The 12438-nt window shown below is 36.1% G+C and overlaps 1 protein-coding gene across 5 annotated transcripts in view; it reads right to left on the bottom strand.

Annotated features, from left to right (window-relative positions):
- MPP7 (MAGUK p55 scaffold protein 7) overlaps nt 1-12438 on the bottom strand; it is a 145609-nt gene that overhangs the window by 41688 nt on the left and 91483 nt on the right. For all 5 annotated transcript variants that reach the window (XM_050970515.1, XM_050970514.1, XM_050970517.1 and 2 more), the window contains one exon: nt 4318-4449. In XM_050970515.1, the coding sequence (XP_050826472.1) occupies nt 4318-4449 (132 nt within the window). The remainder of the gene's footprint in view (nt 1-4317; nt 4450-12438) is intronic.

Raw genomic sequence — 12438 nt, 5'->3', positions numbered from 1 at the left:
TAGGTGTCCAGGCTACTTCTGCAGCTCTGGAGACTGAATCATCCTTTCATTAAATCAAGAATCTTAAACAGATGGATGGCATGGGTCATTCTCTGGAGCTGCCTCTTTTTCTCCGGACTACAGACACGGCATGGCACAAAGGTAAGTCATCAAATGACCAGATCTATGTGAAATGAATTTTTCTGACAAAGAAGCAACCATCTTAATGTGAAGAAGCATCCTATTCAGACTACCAGATGTAACAAACCTGGAGTATTACGTTTGGAAGCTGGCAGTAGGAGGAGGTACTGAACCCCTGGTAGTGTGGTTACTCATCTTGGATATCAGGACTGCTAACTAGGAACAGGGCTGTGGCTGAAAAAGCCCTGGAGAAATAGGCATAAGTAAAAACTCTCCAAGCTCTCTGATAAAAAGCCCAGTCACAGACAGGTGAATTTCAGATTGTCTCTGAAAAGAGATGTTTCTACTTCTCTTTATGTAAGGTTCAGAGATGCTCCAAATTCCTTTGTTAAAACAAAATATCCTAACACAATTTCACCTTGCTTGAGGGAGACGCTGCTGGAATGGCATTCGCTAAAAAAACCCCAAACCCAATACTGTGGAAGGATTAACAAAAAGTTTAAAACCCCTCTCTCAAAAAACTGGGGGAAAGTTCAGCACTGACTTCTAAATTGATGAAATCTGGCAAACAGAAGGCCCTCCTACAAACCATGTGTTTCTCTCTCTTGAAATGATTACTCCTGGGAACTCAGGCTTCATCAATATATGATTAACCCCAGCTAAGAACTTTGGTGAGGTGCTTAACTCAGAGAAAAGCACGAACAGGAGCACGAGAGGAAACGTGATGTAGTTTTATATAAAAATGGTCACTAGGTAGATTCCAAAGAAGTTAACAGAGTGCCTAATAGCTTCACATTGAGCACTGCTGAAAATAATCCAAAGGGATTACAATTCAGAATGTCCCGGGTTTGCAACTGATGTAAAGCTTGTGGCTTTGCAGGAAAACAATCTCTACTGCTTGGGTACAAATAGAATATGAGCCTGTGTCTGGAGTCACAGAAAAGCTCAAAGAGCTCAGTATCTTCAAGTCAAGAAATGAGACAATCTCTATCCCAGTAAAAATATTGTATAGTACCTCCAATCTCAAGCTCAGTTTATTCTAAAAGTAGAATCCTGATATAATGTTGCAAGAGGAAGTCAGACTTTGTGACTGGAGAATGAATCGATTAACAGAACAAGCGACTCTTTGATCTCTACTAAGAATATCCAAGACTTCAGAGCAAGCTCTGAAGGAAAAGCCATTAAAATACATGGAAATAAATAGTAAATGAAATGATAATTAGTTTGGTAAACATAGATCATGGTGTATCTTTCTTTAGTAAAATAACTTTGGGAAGCATAAACACAGAAGATCTAATATACATAGTATAAGCCTGTCTTCAGTTATTCTGCCATGCTGTATTTCAGTAAGACCCATAAGGGAAAAAAATCTAGAGAAGACAAAGACAAAAATAATAGGTTTGTTATGTATTGTGGTGATGGTATCATAATAAGTCACTATAAACCTGACACAAAGAAATTAATGTTTGATGTGAACATGAATCATGTTAAAATGGATTGACAGTGCATTATGAAACAGGAAGAGGACACTGTACTCTATTCTTTGAATTCTTCTTGGAGAACAAGTAACAGGACTCACCATAAGTTCTTCTCTAACAAAAATAAAACATCAAGATAGGCTCAGGATCTGGAAAGATCACAAACACAGTTTTCCTACATAGATAAACTAAAACCCTAGACATATTGGAGATTCCATATATCCAGTTAGTCTGCTCCAGTGCTGGACTTCCCAACTAATGGACTACTGTTAATTCTTAGTCTAAACCTCCCAGGGCTGCGCCTTGTGACCATTGCCTCGTGTTTTAGCATCTTTCACTGCTGAGGAGTTTTACTTTATTCTCCTTGTGACAATAAAGTACTTGAACACTTCAATTAGCTCCTACCCTTTGCTTCTTTCTAATAAAAGGTCTACAACACATTCCATTGTAAGGCTGTTTTCACATTGGCAAATAAACAAAACTGTCTTAAACTAAAGAAATTAGTTTGTTCACATTTTATATTTTCCACGGCTGCTGTTGTGTCTAGTAAAATATCTAAAACCCCTTCTCTGTTACCTCTGTAATACAAGAGTTGTTAACACAAACAGGATTCGAGACACTGTACAGGTTTTGGCTGGGATAGGGGTAATTTCCTTCATGGTAGCTCCTATGGTGCTTTGTTTAGATTTGTGATGAAAACAGTGTTGATAAAACATGGATAATTTAACTATTGCTGAGCAGTGCGTACACACTGTCAAGGCTTTTCTGTTCATTACCCCTCAAGTGAGGAGGCTGGGGATGCACAAGGAGCTGGGAGAGGACACAACTGGGACAGCCAACCCCACCCGAACAGAGGGACATCCTCCACCATGTGCTGTCATGCTCAGCAAGAAAACTGGGGGAAGAAAAAAGGAGTGGGGGATGTGCAGAGTGATGGTTTTAGTCTTTCCAAGAAACAATTACAAGTGATGGAGGGAGCCCTGCTGTCCCAGGGATGGCTGAACACCTGCCTGCTCAGGGGAAGTGGTGTATGAATTCCTTATTTCACTTTGCTTGCACATGCAGCTTTTGTTTTACCTCTTGAACTGTCTGTCTCAACCCACGAGTTTTCTCATGTTCATCCTTCCGATTCTCTCCCCCATCCCACTGGGAAAATGAGTGAGTGGCTGTGTGGGGCTGAGCTGCTTAAACAGACACACAGGTATCTGGAAGAGCTCAGTGTCCCACCGGAACGAGGAGGCAAGACTGGAATTTGAGGAACAGTCCAAAGATAATCTTTGGCTTAAGCAAAGATAGTTTCTTAGGAGAGCTTAAAATCTAAAAGGCCAATATACAATGTATATATTTCACAAAAGTTTTCAGAAAATATCTGAGTTATGTTTTACAAGTTACTATAATCCAATCCATTTTTAGATACGATTAACTTATGGTATTGAACTCCTAAGTCTTAGTAAAAAATCATGTTTGTAATATGAAACTATGTAAGTTAAGATTTAATTAAGCTTTTTCTGACAAATTAAAAAAAAAAGTGTTAGAATTAACATTAAAAATAGGCTCCTCAATTAGACTTCATTTCATACTCTATGTTCAAATCTCCACATACCTTTCCAATGGAATAATCTTTCTGATACTAAATCCTAAAGCAAGCTTGTTTTCTTTCTCAAATAATGTCTTTGATAAAAAAAACCCCAAAAAACTTAAAGCTGTTACATAAATATTTGAGGAAAAATATTTAGTATGTTAAAACACAGTAAGAACTTTCCATATGGTCAAACTTGTAATTATGCCCATGAGCACCTAGAGTCAGTCAATAAGAAAACTCATTTCTTGTTTATTGATGCCAGAAATCCATCAAGAATTGGAGTGATGATAGTAAGATATCTACTGTGGGACAAACTACCCCTGTATGTCTAACAGAAGCAGCACTCTCCCACTGTCCTCTCAAATACAGAATGACAACCTTCTCAAAGTAAGTTTGCAGGTATTTCTCCAGGATTGCTGTTCATTAAAACAAATATTCAGTATAACATAAAACAAACCTCTTACTGGTTTGCAGGATAAAAAGAACATAGTTAAATTTTATACAAGATGACTCCCACTCTACAGCAAATAAAAAGAATCAAATCAGTAAAGCATTTTAATATTCTTGTAATACAACCTAGCTTTAGTCCTTTCATTTTTCCAGATATCCCCATGAAGATATTAACTTTCTAGTATTCATAATGCAAAGTACAACCACAGACAGTTTAAATTTGCCCAGATTTCAATTCAAGTATTTTAAAATATGTTTTCATGCTTTCTTTTCAGTGTATTGAAAGGTCATGTTTTTTTACATGAATGCTAACAGGCACAGTTCTCAACACAGGTCAAGCTTTCTTTGGGGATTCATTCCCTGTCTCACATTTTAAACTAAGTTCATGATTTGAATTCAAGATAAAAGACAAATATATATTTGATCTAAATGCTCAGACTGTCCCACATATATAATGCTTAAACACTATGATAATCATTCATTGATGATGATTATTCATTTCATATGCTTTACTAATAATGACTGTGAGTGGAAGTCACAAGTGTATTACTTTATGTTATGAATAATCATGTGTAATGTCTGTCTCTCCACATTTCAAGTTAATATCCCCCACTCACATTCATAATCTGAGCACTTCCCATCCTGCATACAAACAAAAACCCCAAACTAAAATACAGGGTTACCTACCAATGGTTCCCGGTTTTTGACAAGCCTAATTATTTTAACTGAATCTTCTTCTTCATCAATATCATCAGGCATGGGGGGCAAGACAGGATCATAGTTCTTCTGAGCAACAGTATCATGTACAGACAGCAAAGCCTGGAAACATTAATAGTCAGTGTATTATTATTTGGCATCTGAAAAGTTTAGGGAAGGGAAATAGAGGATATTATTCATACCCCAAATCTACTACTGTGATGCAAGTAGATTGAATACAATTCTTATATACAATTTTACCTTATTTCAAACTAATGAAACAACTCCATAAAGAATATTTTTCTATATATAGAATGTATGCAACTAGTAAATTGTGGATGGAGAAATGTGTCTTCATACACACAAAACACCACATGCTTTGCATGCTAGCTTGAAATTACAAGAACTATGAACAGAAAAAACTTTAGTCTCCAAAAGTAAGTAAATAATTATATTGCAATAAGTAAAAAGTTTATTTGATACAGTAGACAGTCCTATGAAACAATTAAACAAAATAAGCACTTTCCAAGACTTCTGTTGAAGCACAATATGTATAACATGAAGCTGTTGCCCAACCATTCTCTATACAGGAGCTCTGAAAGCTTACCTCCTTACTGCATTCCTTTCATGTGAGCCTCATATTATCTTAGGAATTTTTAATTTATTATGGAATTCATAACTGAGATTGAGGAACATACTACGGAAGCAATTTAATTTATGTAGGTGCTTATCAACCATGCATTGCCTGTCTTTCTTGCTTCTTTTCCTTCTCTATTGCTTCTCCAGTTCATGCATAGCTTGAAAAAATGTATTTTTCAAAGAAAAGCCTAACGGAGACTGACAAAAGCTTCCAACCTAAAAATAAAATAATTTATTATTTTTCCTATCAGGAAATAAGAATCCTGAAAGGCATAGGAAATGAGAAAGCTCATTCTCCTAAGGCTCAAAAAAAAAAATTCTCAGTGATAACACAAAATACACAGTTTTTTCTAGATACAGAACCCCTGAAGTTCTTTTCTACTTCAAAAAGTCTTTATTATTTGTAATACCCTGTCCATTGGTGAAAAATGGTTAAGTAATGCTTTAACTTTTGTAGTGAAAACTGTACATTGTATCACAAATAACAGCAACAGCCATATGTATAATCCTATCTACTGCTTTGTTGCTTCTGTTTTCAAGTAGTTCCCTCTCAACACGTGATTTATTTACCAGCCTTTGTAATTAAAGAACAGAAAATGGTGACATTTCTCTGATGCCAGTTTCCTTGCTACATAGTAATTCGTGACCAGGATTTGACTGAGTACACAAATTACCAGAAACTCTTATGTTCTCAAGGATAATACAACTGTTTTGTAAAACATGACACGTCCCTTACACTGTTTCAGGATTTTTCTTTTTTTGACTGGAGGAAATTTTTAACAGCAAAAAACAATTTCCAGACAATGCTACAAGCTACCACGTCAAAAGCTGAAGGCAAAGAGAGCATATGGTAATCTTCAAATTCTGAAGTGTAAATTTAAACTTAGGACTTCAACAAAACAAACACACAGGAAGCTCATGCCTGCTTCATGATAAATTACTATTGCTTTACTAATCTTTATGCACATTGTACGATTTCATAAAAACACTTCAGCACACTAATTATTTCTGGTTTTCTTCCCAATACACAGTCATGAATTTATACTACTTACCATCAGAAATTAACATCTCCTTCCAACAAATGATCAGTTTTACTTTAGATCTGAGCTAAAAACCTCAGGCTAGCAATTATGGATCCTCCTGGAAATGTTTATTGTGATGCATTACATATGTAAAAGCCATGCAATCACATGCAGTCCTCTAAGATGTATGTGAAATATCAAAGATACACTAAAACAAAAGTAGTATTTGCTTTTACTTCAGGCTACATAAAGTTAAGACTTCTTAAACTAGTCTTCTGCAATTACATTTTCCACATAAAGCTAGGGCACATTCAGGGACTGGTTCAATTTAATGAGGTTCTATACTCCAGTTTAAAAACAACCAGGTAGATAGAGAAAACAGATGAAAATAATATAAAGTACCATTTCCAGAGTAAAAGGCAGACACTTAAAACATGTTCAAAAGAACCTACCCCTGACAATGAAACTTGCAAAACCAATTCTGTCCACTTCTAGAGTGAATTATGCCACTAGTGTTAGTAACACACTTTCCTGCTCTGACTGCCAGATCAGGATCCTCGACACTGCATAAAGAACAATGATGCATCCCAAGTACTACACACCAATACCAATCAATGCCTGATATTTATGAGGCTTTTCTTCACTTCAACTTCACAACAACTAGAACTTATCAACCCATCCCTTTCTTCTCCCAAAAAACATATTAAACTACAATGTATTACAGTTAGCCATGTAAAATCTTTTCCTCAAACTCCAGCACTACTTTATCTCAGTGCAAAGATACATATTTCAGATAAGAGTAAGAATGCCAGAAACGTGTCAATTCTCAGTCAAGCTTTCAGAAGAGCTTCTGTCATCACAAACTTGTTTATGATATACAATGAACATGCTAAGATTTCTTTCTTTCTTGTCTTCTATTGCTGTTTCTTTTAACACACTACTCTCTGTCCACTGTAGCTGCTCTGAAATAGTCATCAGCATAGACTTTGGGCAATAACTAATTTGCAAAGAAAACTTAAAAAACCATTTTGATTTCACCTAATGTCTCCAACTATAAGTGATCAGTCTGTCCTCAAGAGCATTTCTGTATGTTTTGAAACAAGAACAAACTGCTGTATGCACAGATCTTCAGCAGAATCTTTGTACCATTCAATTAATATAGTCTAAAAGATGATGTATCAGACTGGATGTGTATAGAGAAGGTTGGGACTTTACTTAAAAATAAACAAACTGCAAGTGCCAAGAAAAAAAACTTGTATCATAAGATGAACAAGATTTACCCAGAATAATTGTGCAGCAAATGCACAATGTAAAGATAGCAATGTTCTCTTTTTGTATATAAGAAGTGAAGAACTGATTCATTTCCATGATACTCATTTTTTAACTCTCACAGGAAACTGCAAGAAGTGCGTACAGATTTGGAGTTTTTTAAATGTTTTTGTTTTGTTTTCAAATACACAACTCTTCAGAACTACGAACACAGGATCCGAGATTTGGGCCATGTATATTTAAGCACCTATGCAGAAAAAGATTTTATTTCAGCTCAAAGTTCTATGCTTATGATTCACTAATGTAAACATGGTCCATATTTAGAACTTGAAAGAAGGTATGATTCAAACTCCTGCACTACCTAAATATAAATATTGATGTTCAGCTAAATTCTTAGACATGATCTAGCTGGAAATGAACACTTTCATCGGACCTCTGAAATGTCTAATAACTAGTGCTATATTTTTCATATTAAAACTATCACTGATCATTTCACAGTTTATAAATTGAAATTTTACACTATCAATTTACATGAAGAAAACCTGACACTGGAAACAGTGTAAGTTCTTTTTCTTAAACAGTTCTGAAACTTTAAATGTTTATTTAAATTGAGAATGTTATTAATGAAAACAGTTCTACACTTTGAAAAATGTGTATCACTTAACTAGATTAATTACATTTTTGCTCTTATAAAACAATGACAAATTTCATATTATTTTTTGCTTCTCTTTATATTTTGATATCTGTAAGAGTAAAAATACACCAGTAGCCCCTGATTCATGAACACAGCTCCTTATGTTTTTTAATCCTCATTATTAAAAAAAATTCTTCATCTAAGCTTTATTTTTCATAGATGCTTTCTGTTCAGTAGTCTAGAAAAGCATTTCAGAAAACGGTACGTTAAAGAAGTGAAACTTTCTTAATAGTAGTTGGAAAAAATCATTATTATAAATTTAAATAGTGAATAGGCATCAACAGAAACTTTGTAGCAACTCAAACCAACCTTTAGGAGAGCCAACAGCTGCAACAAGAGTGCGGCACTGCCAACCCAGCGGCTGCTGACCCCGCCTGCGGAGCACATTACTGCCCTGGCAGCACAGTCAGCAAAATGGAACAAAATGGCCCATGACTGTGCTGTCCCAGTGCACAGCTTGGATCATTAGCACCAGCCACCTTCTCTGGCAGTTCAGCTTGAACTCCATCAGGTGAGACACAGACATTTTCCCACCTCTTTGCTTTGCCATGGTGCCAGTAACTGCCACTGAGGCTGGCACAGGAAAGTTTCACTTGAGGAGAAAAGTAACTTTATCAGCAACCACAGCAATGTGCCCTTGAACTCACCTGGCAGAGCTCATCCTCCAGAGAGCTCTAGCCACATTATGCTTTCTTTTGAGATAAGGTTACAGAAGAAACAAAAAAGGATGAAAATGTTGGTGAAAATTATTCAAGATTGACAAGATTAATTAATGAGTAATTTGCATAAAATTAGAATAATGTGAGTAATGTCATCCGGCAAATAATACCAAAGAAGAAAAGCTCAAAAGAGCTGGGAGAAGACTGAAGCACCGAAGGAAAGACAAGAGTATCAGAATGGAAGGAGATGCACAGAAGTCATAAAAGCCAAACGTGCAAGGATTTACAAACCAGTAGAATAAACCTGGAGAAAACTGAAGCACTCTGGTGATGGCATACAGACTCTAGCCACTGTGTGGTAAAGCAGCCATCAGAAATCAACAGAACATGACAATCTCTTCACCACCAACTCTGCCTGCTAAGGGACTATGTGCAACTGTAACCCTGATACAAGATAAGGGTTAACAAGGAACAAAAAGGCAGGTGAGGACAGGCATCTCAATCAGCAGGTAAGGGCAATCACATTAGCTGAACACTCCATCTCGGCTAAAGCATAAAGTATAATCCAGAAGCAGAAGCAAGCAGTAAAACTACAGGCAGGAGAAACTCAGTTGTGCTGCTGAATTAGCCAGAGGATAGCAAGAGTAAGAGCAAAAAAACATTTTTACAAGCTACAGTAATCACATATCAAGTAGAGAAGCAGTATTATTCTTTCTGATGCTGCACTAATCTAATCACTTTCCAAGAGAAATCTGTGATTTTCTGTTCTGTACAAAATTCCCAAGTTAAATACATAGAGTACATAATGTTAAAGAAATCAGTTAACTTCCAGTTAAATCAATTTGCTTCTGCCACTGAGGATCACTCACACTATTCAATCAAGATAAGCAAAAACCTTTGACAGGGACAGTAAGAAAAATTAAATACGGTCCTTTAACTTAAGCATAATTTTATGTTCATAATCAGGAAACCAATGGGTGTACTAAGAGATTAAAAAATATTGGCTAATTTACTTCCTTTCATCCTGCAAATGATATATTTTCCTATATATCCTTTATAAAAATATACAGAAATTATACATTGTATGAGAAGACAGCAGATATGTACAAAACAGAAAATAACATTCCATGCTTGCAAGTGTACTTGCATGCTTGCATCTGTACTTAAACTAAAATTGCCTTCTACTTTAAGCTTGTCCAGCTGGCAATTAAATCCCTTTCTCTTCCAATCTTTGATGCAGCTGGGTCACAGCAGTGGTTCAAAATAATAACATGTACTGTGTATATGTATGGTTTTGAGTTCTTAAATCTACCATAGACTAATGATCTTAGCACAGCAACATCTCAGTTGGACTGATATTCAGTATGTATTACTTTTTCCTCTTTACTACAGTGGACTTTATTCATGACTATGTGAACTGTCTCACAAAAAAGGGTAATTTCCTTGCCTGAAAATACTATTTCTTCAGATTCACCATTCTGAACTGATGGGTTTACCTGCAGCTGGTAGCCAGACGGCAACAGCCAACAGAAAAATGAACTTTCTGCATCCTCAGACCCCCGCTTCCTCTGGCTTAGTGTTCACAGCCCCTGGAGATGCTTCCCAAATCAAACTGTTCTCAGTGTTCACAGAAACACACACTCCATCCATCCGTGTCATCTGGTGAAGGTGTTAATTCCCTTCCAGATGACAGCCCTATGTTTTCCCTCAGCTGTGGATAACAGTGAAAAAAGCTCTGATTTTAAATCAATAGTAAAGAATTTGAACAGTCTGTTTTACATTCGCAATGTGATTCATGTAGCTAAAGTGCTCTTGAAGCTCTAAGCCCCGTTTAAGTAACTTCCAAGAGTACAAATAGATGGTTGTCAGAGTGGAAAATGCCGAGACAGCAGCCCTGTTTCAATATCTTGGCAATCCTTGATCGATTTCTTTTTAGAAAAAGTGGCAGCTTCCCAAGAATATTAAGTGTCTACAGTGGTAGCATGTACCTTTTCTTGATTTAAAACCATCCAAAGGCACCCCAAAGAAATCATATGAAAACATAAAGAAAGTAAAAGCTGAGGATGCAGTTGCCTTTTCTAAGAAAGCATCTCTAGGAATGACTCAGTCTTTATTAGACATTGGCATCATGTCTAAAGTCCTCAAAAGAAAAAATCTATTGATCCAAAAGGTTAAAAGAATCTGAATAAATCTAATTCCTCTGGAAAATAACAACATGTATTGATCTATGATAAGGAGGTCTTAAATTCAGCTATAGAGTACTCACACTACATGGGAACCTAAATAAAAATGAAATAGAAAAGAGAAGACTGTTGAACGGAGAGTCCAAACACAATATGGGCCAACAAATGCAAAAGAAAAACACCAGTGAAGGAAAAGCAGCATAAAAAGATGACATCTAAAAAAAGAGACTACTTGCTTTATACTGTGTAGTTTCTCCATTACACTAGTTCATTTTCAGTAGATGAATGGAATTACTACTTAAAAGGGATGTGATTTTATCTGTCGTGACTTTTTTCTCCTCCTAAATTACTGGCTTTAGCAATGTTGCCAACTTTTATGTTCTCTATGTGAATGCTGTAGTTACATGCATGCAATTCTACATTCTTAAGTGGGTGAGAGTTGGTTCCCTCATGTCGGAAAGTTTGTATATATAACCAAAGAATTTCTTTGATTTACTTTTCAGATTTTATGTTTTCTGCTGCCAACCTGCCTGGCTTCACTTTTGTTTATGTTATCTATCACTTTGTTTATTATATGTTGCCTACTAGTGAGCATTCTCATATCCATACGTCGAAGATCAACAGACAAGCTCTGCACTGGACATGAGCTGAGTTATCACCAGATGGACCTGAGAGCATTTCCAGAGTAACATGATGGTTGTTACTTAAATATACTCATACAGTATATTCATTCACCTCCCTTGTATCATTTTGTCTTAATGCTTCTAATATATTGTGTATTGTTACATGTCAGTTCCTACAACAGTAAGAGTGTGCCACAACTGGTTTCTGATTTTCTCTGCCTGACAGATGTGAAAATCAAGGCTTTTCTTGCTGTTTTTAAAAGGAATATTTTGCCATTATATATACATATTTTACTTACTTTGTGCAAGTAACATTCCAAAAATAAAGATGGCAACAAATTTTCCCAGCTCTTCTCATCCAGATGAATTTTCTTTATTTTTTTTTTATTATGGGTGCAAGAATAAATGGAAATCAGAAGTCAAGGTCTAAAAGAGTTACAAATAAAAGATATTTTTCCTCCAGCTGGTTGCCAAAATATGTGATGGATAGCTTCCCAAAGTGGCAAATAATTCAAAGACACGAAACACCGGGCAGAAGGATTTCAGTCATTTGCCAAGGAAAGTCTCCCAGCACAAGTCCCCTCTGCCCCAGCTTCATGGCTGGTATGCTCAGAACATCTATGGGATATCTATCCATCAACCAATGACATCAAACCCTCAATGCTGTGGTCCTTACCAATTGTTGCAGTCATTTGCATTCATTACTCAGGGGGAAAAATAAATATTTCTATCTCCCTGCTGATACTTCACAGCATACCATCAAAAATCAAGCACATTCTTGTAGGTTTACAAATTAGTGACATCTGATTTTGCAAATAAGGATTACGTAGGTAACTTTTCAGTTATGAAGTTCATTGTGCTCCAGCTCACCATATTAATAAATCTTAAGTGCTTGTACAATAAAATCTCTTCATATACGAGCACAGTTCCTACAACCACTCCTACCAATACATCTTGCAGATCATTGATGAGTAAATAGTTAAAGATCATAGGAAATTACACTTCCTAAACTAGTTTAGAATA

The sequence above is a fragment of the Serinus canaria genome, chromosome 2 (genome assembly GCF_022539315.1).
Source record: "Serinus canaria isolate serCan28SL12 chromosome 2, serCan2020, whole genome shotgun sequence".
Classification (NCBI taxonomy): Eukaryota; Metazoa; Chordata; class Aves; order Passeriformes; family Fringillidae; genus Serinus; species Serinus canaria.
The sequence above is the reverse complement of the archived record's forward strand: the minus strand, read 5'-3'. Positions and strand labels throughout refer to the sequence as shown.